The 17,536-nt window shown below is 41.9% G+C and overlaps 1 protein-coding gene across 2 annotated transcripts in view; it reads right to left on the bottom strand.

Moving 5' to 3' along the window:
• The window catches only part of RHCG (Rh family C glycoprotein), a 381,077-nt gene that overhangs the window by 138,738 nt on the left and 224,803 nt on the right, over positions 1–17,536 (bottom strand). For both annotated transcript variants that reach the window (XM_086958133.1, XM_086958132.1), the window contains exon 5: positions 9,004–9,170. In XM_086958133.1, the coding sequence (XP_086814259.1) occupies positions 9,004–9,170 (167 nt within the window). The remainder of the gene's footprint in view (positions 1–9,003; positions 9,171–17,536) is intronic.

Below are 17,536 nucleotides of genomic sequence, written 5' to 3'. Positions count from 1 at the left end.
GGCTGCAGGGTGTTTGACAGTGGGACATTAGTATCTGACTGAATTCTTTTATTATGAATAGAGGGAAAGTGGGGGACAGGGTGGTGGGTATTCTTGACGCCTTCCTCATAAGATCGGAATCGGTATTAATTTAGGAGATTGAGGCTACCGAACGCAGACTCTCTCTTGATCCCACTCTTTTGAAGAGGGGATCACTGCCTTGTGCCTAGTTATCTGTTACCCAGTTATCGCCAGTTGTAGCTGTCTCTAAAGATCACTCCTCGCTCAGGTCTGCAAGCTTGCTCCCCATTAGCCCTGAACAGACCACCTCACAGACCCAGTGTAGCGTGAGTAGTCCGGCTATGGTAATGACAAGAGGGATGAAGGCTTTGGGTGGCATTAATAAAGAACCTCCAAACAAAAAAAGGAAGAGGCTAGGTACCAAGATACAAAAGTCTCCTTTAGCTCCTTGTGGCCCGAGCAGGGTATTTGTCTTTGGTAACCCCAATACTAAATCCACAGCTAGCCCTCCTTTGGTTCCCATTACTCCTCAGTTGAATAGTAGTGACATCTGTACTATATTAAAGGAGCAACTAGCAGTCCTCCTTGTGCTGCTTCTTAAAAGATTAGACTCGGTTGACCTTAGACTATCAAAGATTGAAGTAAGAAGGATGAATAAACACGCAAAACAAAGCACGTTTAATTCCTATTTAGAATATAACATTAACGAAGGTCTACAATCATACCTCACTATTGTTAGCACAAGTTCCCACCGTTTTGTACTATCCCGTTTACGGTTGGGGATTGTGCACCACCTAGTGGCATTCCCAACGCTTAAGAAACCCAGGACTTGTCTATGCCCATGTGATGGTGCATCCAAGCAGAGTGGCTGTCATTTTGTGCTGTTTTGTAAATATTATATTTTTTATAGAAAATTTTATTTGAAACCCATCTTTTTTTAAATATAACATGCGCAGTACAAAGAAAGCGATGCAACTGATGTTCAATTTAGAGAGCCCAGACATATGTTTTCATGTGGCCACCTATATTTTAAAATGTATTTCAGCACGGAAATCAATCATTGTATGAATTCAATACATGACCCTGACTTATATGCACTTTATTACTGCTAGTTTGCACATGCATCATTGTTCGTATCCACCAATATGCATTTTAATATTGCTAATTTGCACATGTGCCAGAAAATGAGTATTTTTAGCATTTATTGCACTTTATATTGCTAGTTTGCACATGTACTATTAGGCGAACGTACCAACAAGCACTTTAAGACTGCCCATTTGGACATGTGCTGCTAAATGTATATTGTACTTAACATTGATGGTATTTGGTAAATCAGAGTCAATGTAAATCTATGATGTATTGTAATTTTATTTTGATTGTTGCTATATGGTTGTATTAATACATACCGAATAAAGCATTTTGAAATTGAAATTGAAGTGGCACTGGCACGCCCGCCCCAAGTGTCCCCGGTTCAGCCTAGTAAGCAGGCTTTAACAAGTGTTATCCCAGTTAGAGTGGGGGAAATTCACAGGGACCAGGGTGGTGTCAAGGCGAATGCCCAGATACTGGTGGGAGGGGTTTACTCAGTTGGGAGTACTACTAGGAGCATACCAGCTGCTAATGCAAGTATCAATAAGATTTTGCACAAACGAAGGCCTCTTGAGACAGAGGGATTACGGAGGCTGGATAAAAATGGTAATGAGGGTCGCCCAGTAAAGCACCCATACCTCCATTTGCCATCCTAAGCAACCCCCTATACAGTCATCCTAGCGAATGTCCCCCCCCCTTGCTCACGGCTCCTATGATCATTGGTCATCCCTTAAAAATAAGGCCCTCCACCACTTGAATAAAAAGACTGGCATTGGGGATGCCTTACTACAGGAGTTCAAAATGGTGAGACGTATTGAATGGGTCGGTCATTCCACCAAAACCATGCCAGGAGACTGTTTGGTTTTGAGCTTCAGTCACCAGGTTTGGTCTGTCATATCTTTGAGACGGTTGGTCATGCCCCACTCGATAGGGATGCCATCGGCATCCACCCCCTTGGTTTTTTCTACAAACAGCATATACTGCACAGTCCGAGGGATGCTCGAGTTTTACAGGGTGACTGCCTCAGGCCTGACTTTTCCATCCAGCTCAATAATCGTTTTGAGGCTTTCTTCTCACTTGAAGAAATTGATTGACTGAGTGTGGATGTACAGGGGGGTTTAGCCAAAGGAGGCATTGAGGAGGGGTTAGGGGCCCCTACAACATTCGGCCGCCCAACCCCAGAAGCATTTAAAGCCCAAACACCCACCCTTACTCCCGTGGCACTGGCACCAGATAATTACTCATTGGTAACAGCAGCTGTTACCGGGTGTTACGACTCTGCACCTCAGAAGAATCCCTTGTCTATATCTTCATGGAACATAGCGGGCTTGGAGTCAAAGGTTGCATCAGCCAACTGGATATCCTTTATTGAAGGTGTAGACATCTGGGCAGTTCAAGAAACATGGTCAACCGATGCCGTGTTCCCCACTGGTTACCTACATTTCTATAAACCAGCAATAAGGGGTCGTAGGGGGAGATCATTGGGAGGCTAACCTGTTGGGTAAGGCAAGCCGAGGGGATAACCGCTGATGAGGTTTATCTAGATAGCCCAAATATCCTGGTCATTAGAGTTAGATCCACAAAAGGCCTCGATTTACTCTTGTTTAATGTTTATGCCAGGGGCCAACTGGGTAGTAGGAGCTCACAGGGCATTGTAGCTTTTGAGACTTTTTTAATTGAAGGTGCATCCAATGCCAATTTAATGATGGCAGGAGATTTTAATACCTGCTTTGAGCCCTTGGACACTGAAGATCGCAGGCTTGGTGATGAGGTGGATGCGCTTTGGGGTGTGCCACAGTTGGATCCCCAGCCCATTAAAAAATGGACCGAGGTAGCCCTCCAGGTTAAAGGGTTGTGCCTGGAATGGGGTCTCAGGGCAGTTAACGGTAGGACAACGTCCGATGCCCTGGGTGCGGTGACTTTTGATAATGGGTGCTCCAAAAGCCGCATAGACTACATTCTAGTGAATGTGGAGATATGGCCCCTAGTTTTAGATATGGAAGTCCAATGTCGCCCCGAAAGCGATCATAATCCCCTGGTCCTTACCTTGAATGACAGGAGTTTCTGTGGCACGCTCTTTAAGGAGGGTGACACTTGTCCCGACCAAGTAATTCTGGCAAACGATTTGAGAAGGGTCCGATGGGCCAAGGTGGCCCTCGATGAAAGGAAGGTGCTAGAGATCAGGGCTCTAGTTTCAGGGTAGCTAAGGAAATTTAAGGAATGTGGCTCACAAAAGGTCCTTAACGTTAAATTAGCTGGGATCCATAACGAGCTCTTTAATGGGCTGAAAATGCTCTTTATTAACACCAAGCCAGCTAGGAAGATCATCAAGCTTAAACCCAACTCATGGTATAATGACTCGTGTAGGCACGCAAATAAAGCTCTAGTGGAAGCCATTAAATGAAAGAATCACCTCAATATCCAACAGTCTAGAACATCTTATAAAACCATCTTAAGAAAGGCAAAGAGAGACTGGGACGAGGGGCGCTGGCAGGAATTGCTACTAGCATTCAAAGGAAGGAACATGACCCAGTTCTGGGACCTGATAAAATGGGGAAATGGGCAGAGGTCTATCATCCCAAATAATAATGTGAAACCACAGCAATGGGTTGCCTTTTTAGAAGCCCAATTCCGGAAGGGCATGGAAAGCAAAGCCAATGCCTCACATATTTCTCTAGACGCCTCTTTGCTATTTAGCACTAAAGATAGTTGAGGCGGTCTTGAAGATCATCCCAAGTGGTAAGGCACCTGGGCCTGATTGCATTCCAGCCGATCTATTCAAGCAGGACTCCGACCTCTGGATTCCGTATATTAATTCATTAGCAGGGGGAGCCCCAATTCACGTATCTTGGTCCGACGCAGAAATTATCCCGATTTATAAGAAGGGTGATCATTCCGTTCCGGGCAACTATAGGCCCATAAGCCTTATTGATGCATTGCAAAAAATTGTAGCACGAGTCCTACTGGGTAGGATCCAGTGTTGGATGTCTGAAGCAAACATCTTATCCCCATTACAGGCAGGGTTTCGGGCCCACATGGGGACCCTGGATCAAGCCTTCAGATTTGTTTTGCTCGATTGGAAGGAGGTCCTGTTGGGTAGGGGTATGATTTTTGCTGCTTTCGTGGACTTAAAATCCGCGTTCGACCTAGTTCCAAGATACAAACTGTGGGATGTCCTACTAGGACTAGGGATACCTAAGGAATTGGTCGCCTTCGTGGTAAGACTCCAGAGTTCCAATTATGCCCAGGTACGTTGGGGAAACCGGGGGAGGTCACTGAGAAATTCATAGTGGGGAAGGGCGTCCGTCAAGGTTGCATGCTGGCCCCCACCCTATTTTCTCTATTCATAAATGGGGTGGTGCCGTGCTTTGATGACTACCCTACGGACGCGCCTATGCTAGCTGGCCAAAGGGTGCCCCTGCTCATGTTCACAGACAATACCTTGATTTTATCTAAGACTAGACAGGGGCTACAGTTGGCTCTGTCTCGCTTTGAGGAGTTCTGCTGCGATCATGAACTTGTGGTCAATGTAGAGAAAACTAAATTTATGGTACTCCATGGGGCCAGGCCTGTTACATCAAGAGTTTTCATGAGCGGAAAACTCTTTGAGCAGACCAATGTCTTTACCTACCTGGGTGTTACCTTTGGCGAAAAATTTAGTTGATCTCCTCAATTGAAGTTACTTGCGTTAAAACATTCTCAGCTAGCAGGAGCATTGTTAAAGGAACACAGGCAGTCTCAAAGCAAGCCTCTAGTTCCCGTTGTCAAAATGTACTCCCTGAAAATCATTCCCGCAATTTTAAATGGAGCTGAGATTTGGGGATCTAGTAACTTAACCTATCTAGCATTAGCCCAGAACAAATTTCTAAGAGCAATTGTGGGCCTCCCCAAATCTACCCCGCTTATCCCCCTCCTGTTAGACCTTGGCTGTCATGCAATCGAGGATATTGCCCGGTACAGGAAGTTGGCTTTCTGGAGAAGGCTATGGATCACTCCAGAATTCCATTTATTTGCAAGGGGCCTGACTGAAGTAAGGGGACTGGATTGTTCGAACAAGATTACATGGTTAATTAGTATTAAATCTATGCTCACTGATATGGGGAGGAGGGATCTGTGGCACAGTCTAGCGTCTGCAGAATTCCCATCAAAAGTAATATACAGAGCAGCCTATTGGAACCTAATCAAAATTAGGAGGTATTCTGCTTTGATTAGCTCATCACTGTCTAGAGATTTTTGCGAGCTTAAAGACGAAACTTGTATGGAAAGCTATTGGGATCTAATAACGAAACCCAGAGATCGCAAGCTTTACCACCAGTTCCGAGTTGAGACACTTCCGCTTAGGAAGTTTACATGTAAATGGATACCAGGCACTGATGACAAATGCCCATTCTGTCCGGATCGTATAGAAGATGCTGATCATCTTCTATTCGTCTGCCCTGCTTACCAACAACCCCGAAGTAAGTGGCTCAAACCCTTATATAGAACCTTGGGAACTAGCTCTGCGCAGATTGCTAAAAGGCTATTGAAAACTGGTTGCAATGATATCGCAGTCATAGGGGTGGCTAAGTTCCTGAGCTGGTCTTGGGCCCATTGGGAGAAAAACGGGGGGTCCTAATAGCTAGTTATAGATACTACTGAGTATGGTATGGTATGAAATGGAAATTTGTTAGTTTTTATTCCTCATTGATTGTAGATAGATGAAAAGTCTGTGCGTATGATATATTTAATCCTGTCTTAATGAATGGTTTTTAAAAATTGTAAATATAGATATTTATGTTTTTATCCTGAAAGACAAATTGTAACAATAGATTTTATGGTGTTACTATGGTTGCGCCTAGTTGTACTTTATTTTAATTTTTGTCTTTTCAGATGAATAATCGCAATAAAGACTTTTTTAATTGAATTTTTTTTTTAGGGGGATAACACCTCTACTTGAGGCCATTATCGCGCTATAAAAAAATCTACATTCATTTAAATAAACAAAATATTAAGGCAGTGAGTATTCCATTTTTGTGTTTATGGTGTTGGAACTCAGGGTGCTTGGGGAGATGCGCTCTATTTGACTGTGAGTCACTGAGCACTATCAATGATCATTATTTTTACATTCTTACTTTTTCCCGAATAAGTAAGAGAAGGACTAAAGACTTAAGAAGAGGGAAACGAAGGGGAGGTAGAAGGAATGAAGGCAACAATTTAAGAGGAAGAGGGATGAATGAGGATAAATATTGAGGAGATAATAGAATTAAAAAGTGAGGTGAATGAGTGAAATTTATGATGAGGACGGAGGAGATGTGAGTTGTCATGCATTATTGACTCCAAAAAGAATGCTGGAGTTCCGATGCCTCCAAAATATTTTTTTACTCTTTACCAATAGAAAGCTAAAGCGGAGTCTGTCTTTTCAAGTCATAGTCCACACTTCACCTCCAAAGTGCAGTGTAGTGTGCTCATTTTAGGAAATAAAAGTTGTGGCTATATGCATTATCAATTGCACATTATTTTCAAAAATGACTTCAGGGAAAAGCCCTCTCCCCCAAATCCCCTTTGTTCAATATGGGGGCTGATAAGATACACTTTGTCAGGGTTGCTTTTGCTTCTCAGCCCAACAAAAAAAACTGAGCCTGGATGGAGTTTGCAGAGTTCCGCTTTGTGGAACTCTGCGAAGTGACTGCAAAAATTTGCCACGCTACACGGAGTTCCGCGAGCGATGGAGTGCATTAGGGTCATACCGTTTGTGATGATTTTGAGCGCCAGGTGTTTGTCACACGCTCTAAAATCATTGTGATTGGCACCATGTGCAGCACAAGAAGGTGTAGCTTCCTTTCCGCTGCTCGAGTAGATTTTGTGCTCAAACGCCAGCTTTCTCAATATGATGGGAAGGTTTCTCAACGCGAGTGGTCGCGACCTACTGCGACAATTCTCATTGGGAAATCCAACCACCCACATTAAGAAATCTTGCCAGTGGGTTAATTTTGCTATCTCGTGCTCACCAACTTACCATTGATGAGCGCTAGCAAAGAAAAAAACTCTGCGTGCTCCGAGAAGCGCAGAGTCTGGAAAACTCTGCAAACTCAGTGAACGGAGCAGAGTTCACTGCCCAAGGTTACACAAAACCTATCAAGGAGGTTGAAGCCACTACCAAAACTCCTTTCCACCTACCAGCAGGATAGCTGATACTGGTCTGTAATATCCACACATATTTTAAATTTTCAAGTCCTCTTTAGAATTAATGTGGAAACCCATACAACTTTCATTAATGCTGACCAAATTTCCTTTTAAATGCACCATTTACCACTTGCTTTACATCACACATTTTGAGTGACCCTTCCATCCCACACATGTCTATATATGCTTAAATTCAATCAGTTTTTCATTAAGGTTATTCTATTTTAATTTGAAATTTATAATTTGCCATTAATTAGGCCAAAGCCTAACTGAAAACCTAAAAGTATTTCAGTTTTCCCTATATTTCTACCACTAGTCTAGTGTAGCTTGTGATGTTTTATTTGACACTTGTTGACCAATCTCTATTGGAAGAGAACTACCAATACCTCTTGTAAAGTTATCTTCAGATTTTACCCACCCTCATTCGTAGCCCACCGTCAACCACTGGACAGCAATTTTAGCTGGAATGTCTCCCTGCAAATTCCACCTATAAATGTATCTCAAAATTATATTCAGATTTGGACAATATATATCTATATCTATATCTATATAGATATATATATATATCTCTCTCTCTCTATATATATATATATATATATCTATATATATATAGATATAGATATATATAGATATAGATATATATATATATATATAGATATAGATAGAAATATCTATATAGATATATCTATATATATATATATATATATATATATATATATATATATATATATATATATATATATATATATATATATATATATATATGTGTGTGTGTGTGTGACCCTATATATCGAGTCAAATAAGAGGAAAGAACAATTCCTCAGGCAATGAGAGTCCATAGGTCCATGTGGTGAGTTACACTTTAGGAATACTGATTCAGACCAAACCTTCTCCGTTAGCACAACTCAGTGTGTAATATACACTTGTTGGTTTAGAATGAATAACTTTTAAAACTACACTTTTTTGCACGGAACCTTCACTTTGCACATATTGTTTGTCTGATACTGCGGTAATATTGTTAGTCAAAGGCATTCAAATCTACAATGTAAGAAAAACGTTTATTTGTAGTTTTTTGTACGCAGTATGTCTTCACTTTTTATTGTATGTGTAGTTTCAACAATCACGTGATCACCTACACCAATGTATTTAAATGCAGTCAAGGTATGTGAGCAAGGCTACATGTTAGCCGAAACGCGTCATCCTGTCTGACAACATCTCGCACCTGGTTAAATAAAAGTCACTGCAGCCAGCAGTGAGGAAGTTATTCTGGAGTCCGTGTTCTTCTCCTTGGGGTGGATCAAAGCACCGGAGCGGTAATTGGAGATATATATATATATATATATATATATATATATATATATATATATATATATATATATATATTACGCAAACTCTATTTGTTACACACTTTCCCCACAAAGTTTCTAGAGGAAGTAATATCAAAATAAAAGAATATTGAGGAAAATGGATTATGTGCTTTAAAATCAACATCATTTTTCAAAACATTACTCAATAGAGAACCTCTCCTCTCCCCAACCTGCAACTCATATTATCATTATTGGGAGACAGCTTCGGAAAGCATATACTCCTAAATTGAACCATGGACAGGATGTCCCACTTTGTCACCCAGGCTTCACAATAGACCTAGGGAAGCAGCTTTATTCATTTTGCTTATAGATAATGGTGGAAAAACATATAAGTACTTTGTACGCAAATTGAGTGTAATTTGCTGAGCCAATTAGATTTACTTACCATTAAAAGCTTGCCTTTTTTGTCAACAAGACTGGAAATAGCTACAGTTGTCAGAACACAGGCAGCGAGTGAGCAGTATGTGTTAATGGCGGCTCGGCTCTGTCCATCCCCGTGATATGAAATAGCAGAGTTAAAACTAGGCCAGTACATCCACAAGAACAGGGTACCTGGAGGGCAGAGTAAAAGAAATGTGAGGTTAGAAGAGGAAAGAAACAAAAGGGTGTTACTTCGGTCATGTAGGAAATTGGCAGATTGGTTGAGGGGGTGAACTCCTACTGAATCAGCAACCACAATTTCTGTTAGGGTGAAACATGACCAATCCTCAAATTTACCTGTGCTTAACCTTCTGGTAGCTTGGCACAAAAGCCGTCAAGCCTAACTTAGATGCAATGTTTAAGGTACCTATGCAACTCTTCATACAGTAATAAAGTGAAAATACAACATAAGAAAAAATCCCACACCAATTTTAAAATATGGAATACAATTTAATAAATTATTCTAGACCAAAAGAACGAAAATCCAATTAGTACAACCAGATATATGCAATTTTAAAGATTTAACAAAATCAGTGCCTAGTAGCACAATGTACCAACTGAGGTTATCTGTTTGCGCCGGTCCAGGATAACGTCATAAGTTCAGGATGACTTCGACGGAGTGTGAACCCGGTACAGGGTGGTCCTGTGCAGGGTCATGTCCAGAGGATGTGTCGCACAGCAGCGGTTCTGATGGGCTGCAGAGCCCTATTGCAAGATCCTGCACTGAGATGTGTAGCGCAGCGTCAGTTCTGAGGGGCTGCGATTTGAGGCTCTGTGACAAGATGCATCACACAGTGGGGGTTATGTTGAGCTGTGGGACTACTATGCAAGATGTAATTCCTGGGGTACCGACGGACAGAGCGGGGCCTCATTCACTGAGCAGTTGCCAGGTGAGGTGAGGAGTACTCCCACACGAAGCTGGGAATGAACCTGAACCTCCTGTGTAATTCAACATTCATCTTCGAATCACAGGTACTGGTAGGGTGTATCTTACCAATTATGTAGCTGTCTTTCTATTGCTATTGATAGTTATTCTTTCAAACTATCAGCACTTGGTTTTAGTTTTGACAGTAAGATAGCGCCAAATAAAGTTATTTGTGTCTTAGTAGTCAATTTTAAAGTTTTTTGCACAATTATTCACCTTTTTGCACTGCAAATCATCAGCACCACTGATTGCAATATAACTGTGGCCGGATCGATCACTGGTTATGAATTGAGTGTAGCCTTCCCCTAATAGGTGTGGGCCGCACCATTCATACAGCGTACAACAACTCCCAGATGATGATGCTCTGCCACTGTGCTGGATGGGATTCATTTCGACTCAGTGAGTGTATGTTTGCATTGATCCAGATGTCACGGTTTCCTTGCCATCCCTTGTCTCATTGTTTGCAGACCGGTAGTTCCCTTTTTGTTGTTTCACTACTATGCGAGATCCTGCATTAAGATTGATTGCATAGTATTGGTTCTGTAGGCGGTATGCCGCACTGTGTTAGTTCTGAGAGGATAAAGTTGCGCTCTGAGAGTGCTTTCACTTCACTTCCAAGGGTACAGTATAGGGAAAGCACCAGGTGGGGGCCAAGACTCACAGCAGGCGAAGTCCAGGTGATCGGTTAAAGGTGGTTGAAGCCTTGGCTGTCCCTAAGGCTCTAATCAAGAGGCAAGCCAAGTAGGCATTTGAGTTACTCTGGTGGTCCTGGGCTCAGGATGGAGACCCAGCCCTTCTCCCTCAGGTAGAAAGGCAGCAGCCAAGGCATCAAAGAAACAGAGTAGCAGTCCTTCACACAGAGCAGCACAGTAGTCCTTCCATAGGTTCAGAGGCGTACTGAAGAGTTGGGTCTGAGGGCCCAGTGTTTATATCTAGGGCCCACTTTAAAGTAGGATACATTTCTAAAGGCTTTCACCCCCAGAGCTGCTTGGAATGTCCTGCCTCCCTGCCCTGTCTGGGTTCACAAAAGGCTAGTCTAAAACCCTATGTGAGTTAACTAATGCAGAAGCTTTGTGATGTACACGTGTGGTAGTTAATTGACCCAGAATACAGGTTGCAGGCACCAAATAGTTAGGGCAAGAAAATGAAATAAGGATACCAGGACAAAATGTCCTAGAAACAACATGAACAGCAATGCACTAATGCTTCATAGTACACAATGTGATAAAACATGCTTGAGACAAAAAGTCCAGAACTGTTGATAGTCACTCTTGTTCCAAACAAGCAAAGTTCATTCAGTTAATTTTAGGAGGTAATATCATTCACTAAGGTTAACATCACACTTGCAGATTTTCTAAGGAAGTTGAGTCTTTGCAACACGTATATCCACAGTAGTTTTTCATATGAACCATACAATTTCAGATATAAAAACCTTCATCGTGGTAACTGCAAATAAAGAAAAATGACTTATTGTAGATCTAAAAATATATATAGGTTCAACCATACATCACAGAAAAGGAATATATTGTCACTGGCGACCAATTGCAACAAAATAGAAGAACAAGCATGTTCTGAGTGGGTTAAGAACATACCAGGATTAATAAACTTCCCCAACTAAACAAATTTACATAGTTCAAATGGGACTCATCTCTATTGCAAAAAACTACAGGACGCAGAATGGATCAAAGAAAACAACCAATAACTGATTAAGTATTTTGAAAATCAGAAAAAGATAAGAAAACAAGAAGACAAAAATATGACAGACGTGTCTCAGACCTTCGGCTAGTAGCCCATGTATGAAAAGAGAGCAGTGCGCGGCAGCCAAGTGTAGCAAGTAACATTTATTGTGTGATCACTGTTTATGCATCAGTGTTATACATTTTGAGTACTGAGTCGCTTTTTGAAGCAATTTGTTTCATGCTTAAAGCAATAGAGAATCGATTCCTTTGCACTTCACTGCTTTCTTTTTCATTGCAGTTTCACACACCTTTTCAGTCTGCCTTCTGTTTTCATGACTATACACGTATGGTGCATCTTGGCGCCTCTGATTATATACATCTGGTTTCGTAACCCACTACGTTCTTCTATCTTTGCACATGAGGGCATACACCAGCGATTGGGCCAGCAACTCGTCCGATCAAGTACGTTTGGGTCTCTCCTGCTTTGTTTACACTGTGTTGAATATGTAATCACGTAAGACTCATGGTGCTAATTTTCTTTAGTTTGATGATAAGTCGACCACCGGTCCATTGGTTCAGGTATTTTGTATTACTTCTTAACCTGGTCAGCACTGATTTTAGATAGCCATGGTTTAATTAAGGTTTACACGCTGCATACGTTTTTTTCACAGCTCCTCACTATGTTTGTCCCTCTGTGTCATCCTGATTTATTTAACAGGTCTAGTTGGCATTCAGAAGGTTCCCATGACATGTGTTTCTTGCTATAATTGGCTACTGAGCACTGCCCTCTTTTCATACATAGGATATTAGCTGAGGTTCTGAGCTATGTACGTTGTATTTTTGTCTTCTTTTAAAAAAAAAATATTTTTCTGATTTTTAAGACTTCATCACTTCTTATATGTTTTCTCTGGTGCATGCTGGGTCCTATAGTTTTTTGCAAGGGTGAGGAGTCTCATTAAAACTATGTACATTTGTCTAGTTGGGGGAGTGTGTTATTCCTGGCATATTCTTAACCCACTCGGAACATATTTGTGCTTCTGTTTTGTTGCATTTGGACTCCAGTGACATAATATCCCTTATCTGTGAATTATGGTTGAACCTATATATATATTTTTACATATACGATAAGTTGTTCTCGATATTTTTCTAGTTACCTTATACCTGAAATGCATTGGGTCATATGAAAAACTACTGTGGATTCACTTCCTGTAAAGACTCAACTTCCTTAGGAAATCTGCAAGTTTGATGTTAACATATGTGAATTAAATCACCTGCTACAATCAAATGAATAAACTTTGTTTGTTTAGAACAAGACTGACTATAAACAGTGTTGGACTTTTAGTCTCAAGTTTTTGTTTTATCACATTCTGTACTATGAAGCCTTAGGGCATTGCTGTGCATGTCATTCCTAGGACATCTTGTCCTAGTATCTTTTTTCAGTTTATCTAGGGCTAGGGTGGAGCCCATTTTCAACATTGTACGTGAAGATTGATTAAATCCTGTGAAATATTGTTGAGTTTTCTGATACATTGTGTATTTGAGTGCATCACTACCACAGTTGATAGTGGGGGCAATGCATCCCACATCCTTCCTGGCCTGACCGCCGCCGTTGGCAAGATCAACCATGATCTGATGATTGTCATGCGTAGATGGTGTAACCTTGGCTCTTTTAGGATCCTTTCTGACTGAAAGAGTCCAAACGTTATCCCGGTGTGATTTTACATCCAAACCATTTGCTTTAATGTGACGGGTTCCCCAGAGCTCATAGGAAAGCATAACTCTTTTCAACATTTATGCAGCGCCTTATGCAGCATTTATGCTAGCAGCACTTGTGAAATCCTACAGATTGTCGCTTAAATCATACGCTGATGACACAGAAATTGTCGTTTCCCTTTCCAGGAAAGGGCCTGACCCAAACAAGATGGTTCTTAGCTGCATGCAGGAGGTAGGTACATGGATGGATGATAATTGCCTTAGCCTGAATTCCCCAAATACGGAGTTCATCCTATTTAGGAATAACACTTCCTTTCAGAATCTCCCCCCCCACCCCTGGTGTCCAGATGAATTGTGTTCACTTCCGGCAACAGTGAAAAATATGGTAATACTGATATAAGCTGACCTAGAAAGAGCACATAAATAAGTTAATCTATACTTCCTTCTTTATGCTCCGTATGAGCAACAAAACAGCTCAGTTTCTTCTACAAACTTGCTAATAACATTTGTTCTGTCCCTTGTAATGTCCAGGTTGGACTATTGCAATGGACTTTACATTAATTTGCCTAAAGCTCCCTTGAAAAAACTTCAGATTGTACAGAATTCAGCTACTAGGATGCTTACGAAAATCTTGAGTTTCGAATCTGCCTCTCAGGCCATGGTGAGTGTACACTGGCTCCCTATGCTTTGAAGGATTCTTTTAAAAGTTCTTTGTATTACCTATAAGGCACTGCATGGACTAGGTCCATCTTTTCCAGAGAGAAACTTAGAAGGTATGTCTCCTATATTATTATTGGGTCTAGTACATCCAGGAATCTGGTAGTACCTTCCTTCAAACTCTCCTCCTGGGTAGGTAGGAGTTTTCTGGTTTGCACCACTCGGAACTGGAAATCACTTCCCCTGGAAATAAAATCTGCATTTTCCTTTTTGAGTTTCTGCAATCTCTTGGACAGCTGGCTTTTTACTAAATTTTAACTTTTCATGTTTCCTTGTACCAGAGGTGCCTCATGGTATTTGCTTGTGCTTTACAAAACTCAAATCAAATCAAAGCACATTTTTCAGATATTAGGACAAGGAAATGGCATCTTTCTCAAAGTGGCTGTAGGACATTGACTTAAAATCTGACTTTACCATTAAAGACGGTTTTAAGTTATGTTTTCTCAGACACCAAACATGAATTCAAAACCTGCTCCCAATCAAAAGTTAGCACTTTTTAAATGAAATAAGGCGACCCAATGTTATCATATGTGAGAGATAGGCCTCACAGTAGTAAAAAATTAATTTAGAAGTTTTTTACTAGGAGGACATGTACAATTTAAAAGTATATGTCCCACCTTTTAAATACACTGCACCTTGCCCTCTTGTCTGTGTAGGGTCTACCCTAGAGGTGACATGTATATTACATTGCTGCCCTTTTGCCGCCACTCCTGCTGCCTGGGCTCCCACCCTCTGACCTGCCCCTCGACGCTTCCTGTGCCTGCTCTTGCCGTTTTTGCCACCGCTGATTTTTCCCGCCGCTCCCTCCATGTCACTTTTTCCCTCCCTTGTCCCTCCTGCTCACCACCGCCGCTCCTCTGCGGCCCCTTCCTTCTCCTCGGTCCCCATTCGCCACCCCGCTCCCGCCTCCCAGCTGCTCCTCCCTCCCACTTCGCCATATATGAGAGGGACTAGCAACAAGAAACAAACTCCTTTTTTAGAGAAAGGCCAACAACAAAAGGTAAGATTCAAACCGGCATGGGAAATGCGAACCAGGAGGAACTATTACAAAACGTAGCGGGCGCTTCCACCATAGTGAACTTATCTACTAGGATTCTCACGAAGGAGGAAGAATCTGTCCTTAATTTAGGACTTAAATTTGTACCAACTAAACAGACTGATTTCACTAAAATTAAATTAGAGGCAATAGAATTTTGCCGCAAAATTAGACTAAAAGTCTTTTTTGCCAATCAACCCCCCAGTAACAGTATGGAAACGACAGGTCTTAGGAATAAGTCCACCTTTGTCCCAAACCAAAATATCCCGAAACAGGTATATGCGTTTGAACAAGTCTTGTTGTCCTCAATCACCAAACTAGAGAACAGACACAAATTTGTCAAGCAAAATATCTCAAAGGGACAACGTTTGGCCCTCAAAAACCTGAAAGATCATTCTTTGATCATCAAACAAGCCGACAAGGGCGGAGCGGTAGTGATATGGCCCAGAGAACAATATCTAGCGGAAGGGGCACTGCAAGTAAACAACCAAGAATGGTATAGAAAACTGCAGGAGGACCCGCTGCAAGAGATCCAGGCTTCAATCACAGAGATTGTCCAAATAGGCAAAGATAGTGGCTTCCTAGGCCCAAAAGAAAGTTAGTTTTTGGTTAAGAAATGCCCACGAACTCCTGTGGCATATTTCTTACCAAAGATCCATAAGAACTTGTCAAATCCACCGGGGCGACCAATAGTGTCTGGCTGTGATTCATGCCTTGAGCCCCTGTCTAAGTATATAGACTTCTTCTTGAAGCCCTTTGTAACAAATGTGAAGTCCTACCTAAGAGACACCACTGACTTCCTGGTAAAGGTAGAAGGGACCCCGTTCGACCGGGCATCACAACTTATGGTCACCATGGACGTGACGTCCCTTTATACCCAGATACCGCAAGACGAAGCGCTGGAGGTTCTGGAACCCTATTTAGACCTAAGGGAAAGACCCCACAGAGTCCCAACATCGTTCATTTTACGTTTGGCCGAAATAACCCTCAAAAGAAACTATTTCCGTTTCAACAACGACTTTTTTATGCAAATTAAGGGCACCGCGATGGGGTGCCCTTATGCCCCCGAAATGGCCGTACTCTATATGGCAGAGTACGAGAAAAAGTATGTGGAGGCTGACAACCCTTTCATGAACCATATTGTGCACTGGTATCGTTACATTGACGACGTGTGGCTCCTGTGGCAGGGGAGCCACTCTGAGTTGAGTGACTTTCACCAGTGGCTCAATAATAGACACAAGGACATTAAATTTTCAATTGACTCAAGTAATGTCAAAATGACATTCTTAGATGTGGAAGTAGGAGATGTGGATGGGTCCCTGAAGTCTTCCCTTTTCAAAAAAGCGACAGACCGGAACACCATACTCCACTATGGGAGCTCACACCCCAGGAACTTAAGAGCAAACCTGCCATATGGTCAACTCCTTCGAATCAGGAGGAATTGTTCAGAGTTGGCAAAATTTGACCAACATGGATCAAAATTCTGTGAAGAATTGACACAACGGGGATACCCCAAAAAGCTTCTTAAACACTCTTTCAAAAGAGCACGTTGCACCCCAAGGGAGAGCCTCCTTGAAATAAAGGTTAAACGTGACCTTGAGAACTTAGTATGCGTGACGACATTCTGTGCCGAAACCCACAACATACGCCAAATGGTATTAAAAAACTGGCATTTGTTGGAACAATTGGAGACACCTATCCCTCGCCCAATATTCGCCTTCAGAAGGAATCAGAACATTGGTCAACAACTAGTCCGTGCAGACATCAGACTAGTAAAACCGAAAAGTGACTTGATGTCTAAATGGGGCCTAAAACCCATTGAAGGACACCACAGGTGTGGGAATTGTATCGCGTGCGATACAACCATTGAGGGCACGATTTTTCAACATTCCAATATAACTTGGTCTCATACCAATTTTACCAATTGCAAGACAAAAAATGTCGTCTACGCAATAACTTGTCCCTGCAATAAAATCTATATTGGTAAGACCAACCAGCAGGTCAATACCCGCATGACACAGCACAGATCGCGGGTGAAAAACAAAGTGTTAACTGCGCCCCTTGTGCAGCATTACGTCGACAAACAACACGGCGAAAACGAGTTCAAGTGGACCGTGCTCTTTAATATCAATCAACTTAAAGCAGGAGTCAATGTAGATCAAATCTTACTGAAAAAAGAAGCTTATCTAATATTAAAATTCAACACTACCCAGACGGGGTTAAACGCACTTTCTGAAATTTCAAGACTGTAATGTTCCCCCTGTTGAACCACAACTCCCAGAATGCCCCGCACCTGGTTCGCTATGGTGTAAGAGCCCTCTACAGCCACCAGGCGGTTTCAACGCAAGCAGTTCCTGGTTCGCCTGTGCGATAGTAAGGTGAGTGCGAGTTATGCTCCGATGAGATGAAACAGCATTTCACTGGCAGC

Source organism: Lissotriton vulgaris, chromosome 2_1, assembly GCF_964263255.1.
Source record: "Lissotriton vulgaris chromosome 2_1, aLisVul1.2, whole genome shotgun sequence".
In the NCBI taxonomy this organism is placed as follows: Eukaryota; Metazoa; Chordata; class Amphibia; order Caudata; family Salamandridae; genus Lissotriton; species Lissotriton vulgaris.
Note: the sequence above shows the minus strand (reverse complement) of the source record. Positions and strands in the feature narration are given on the sequence as shown.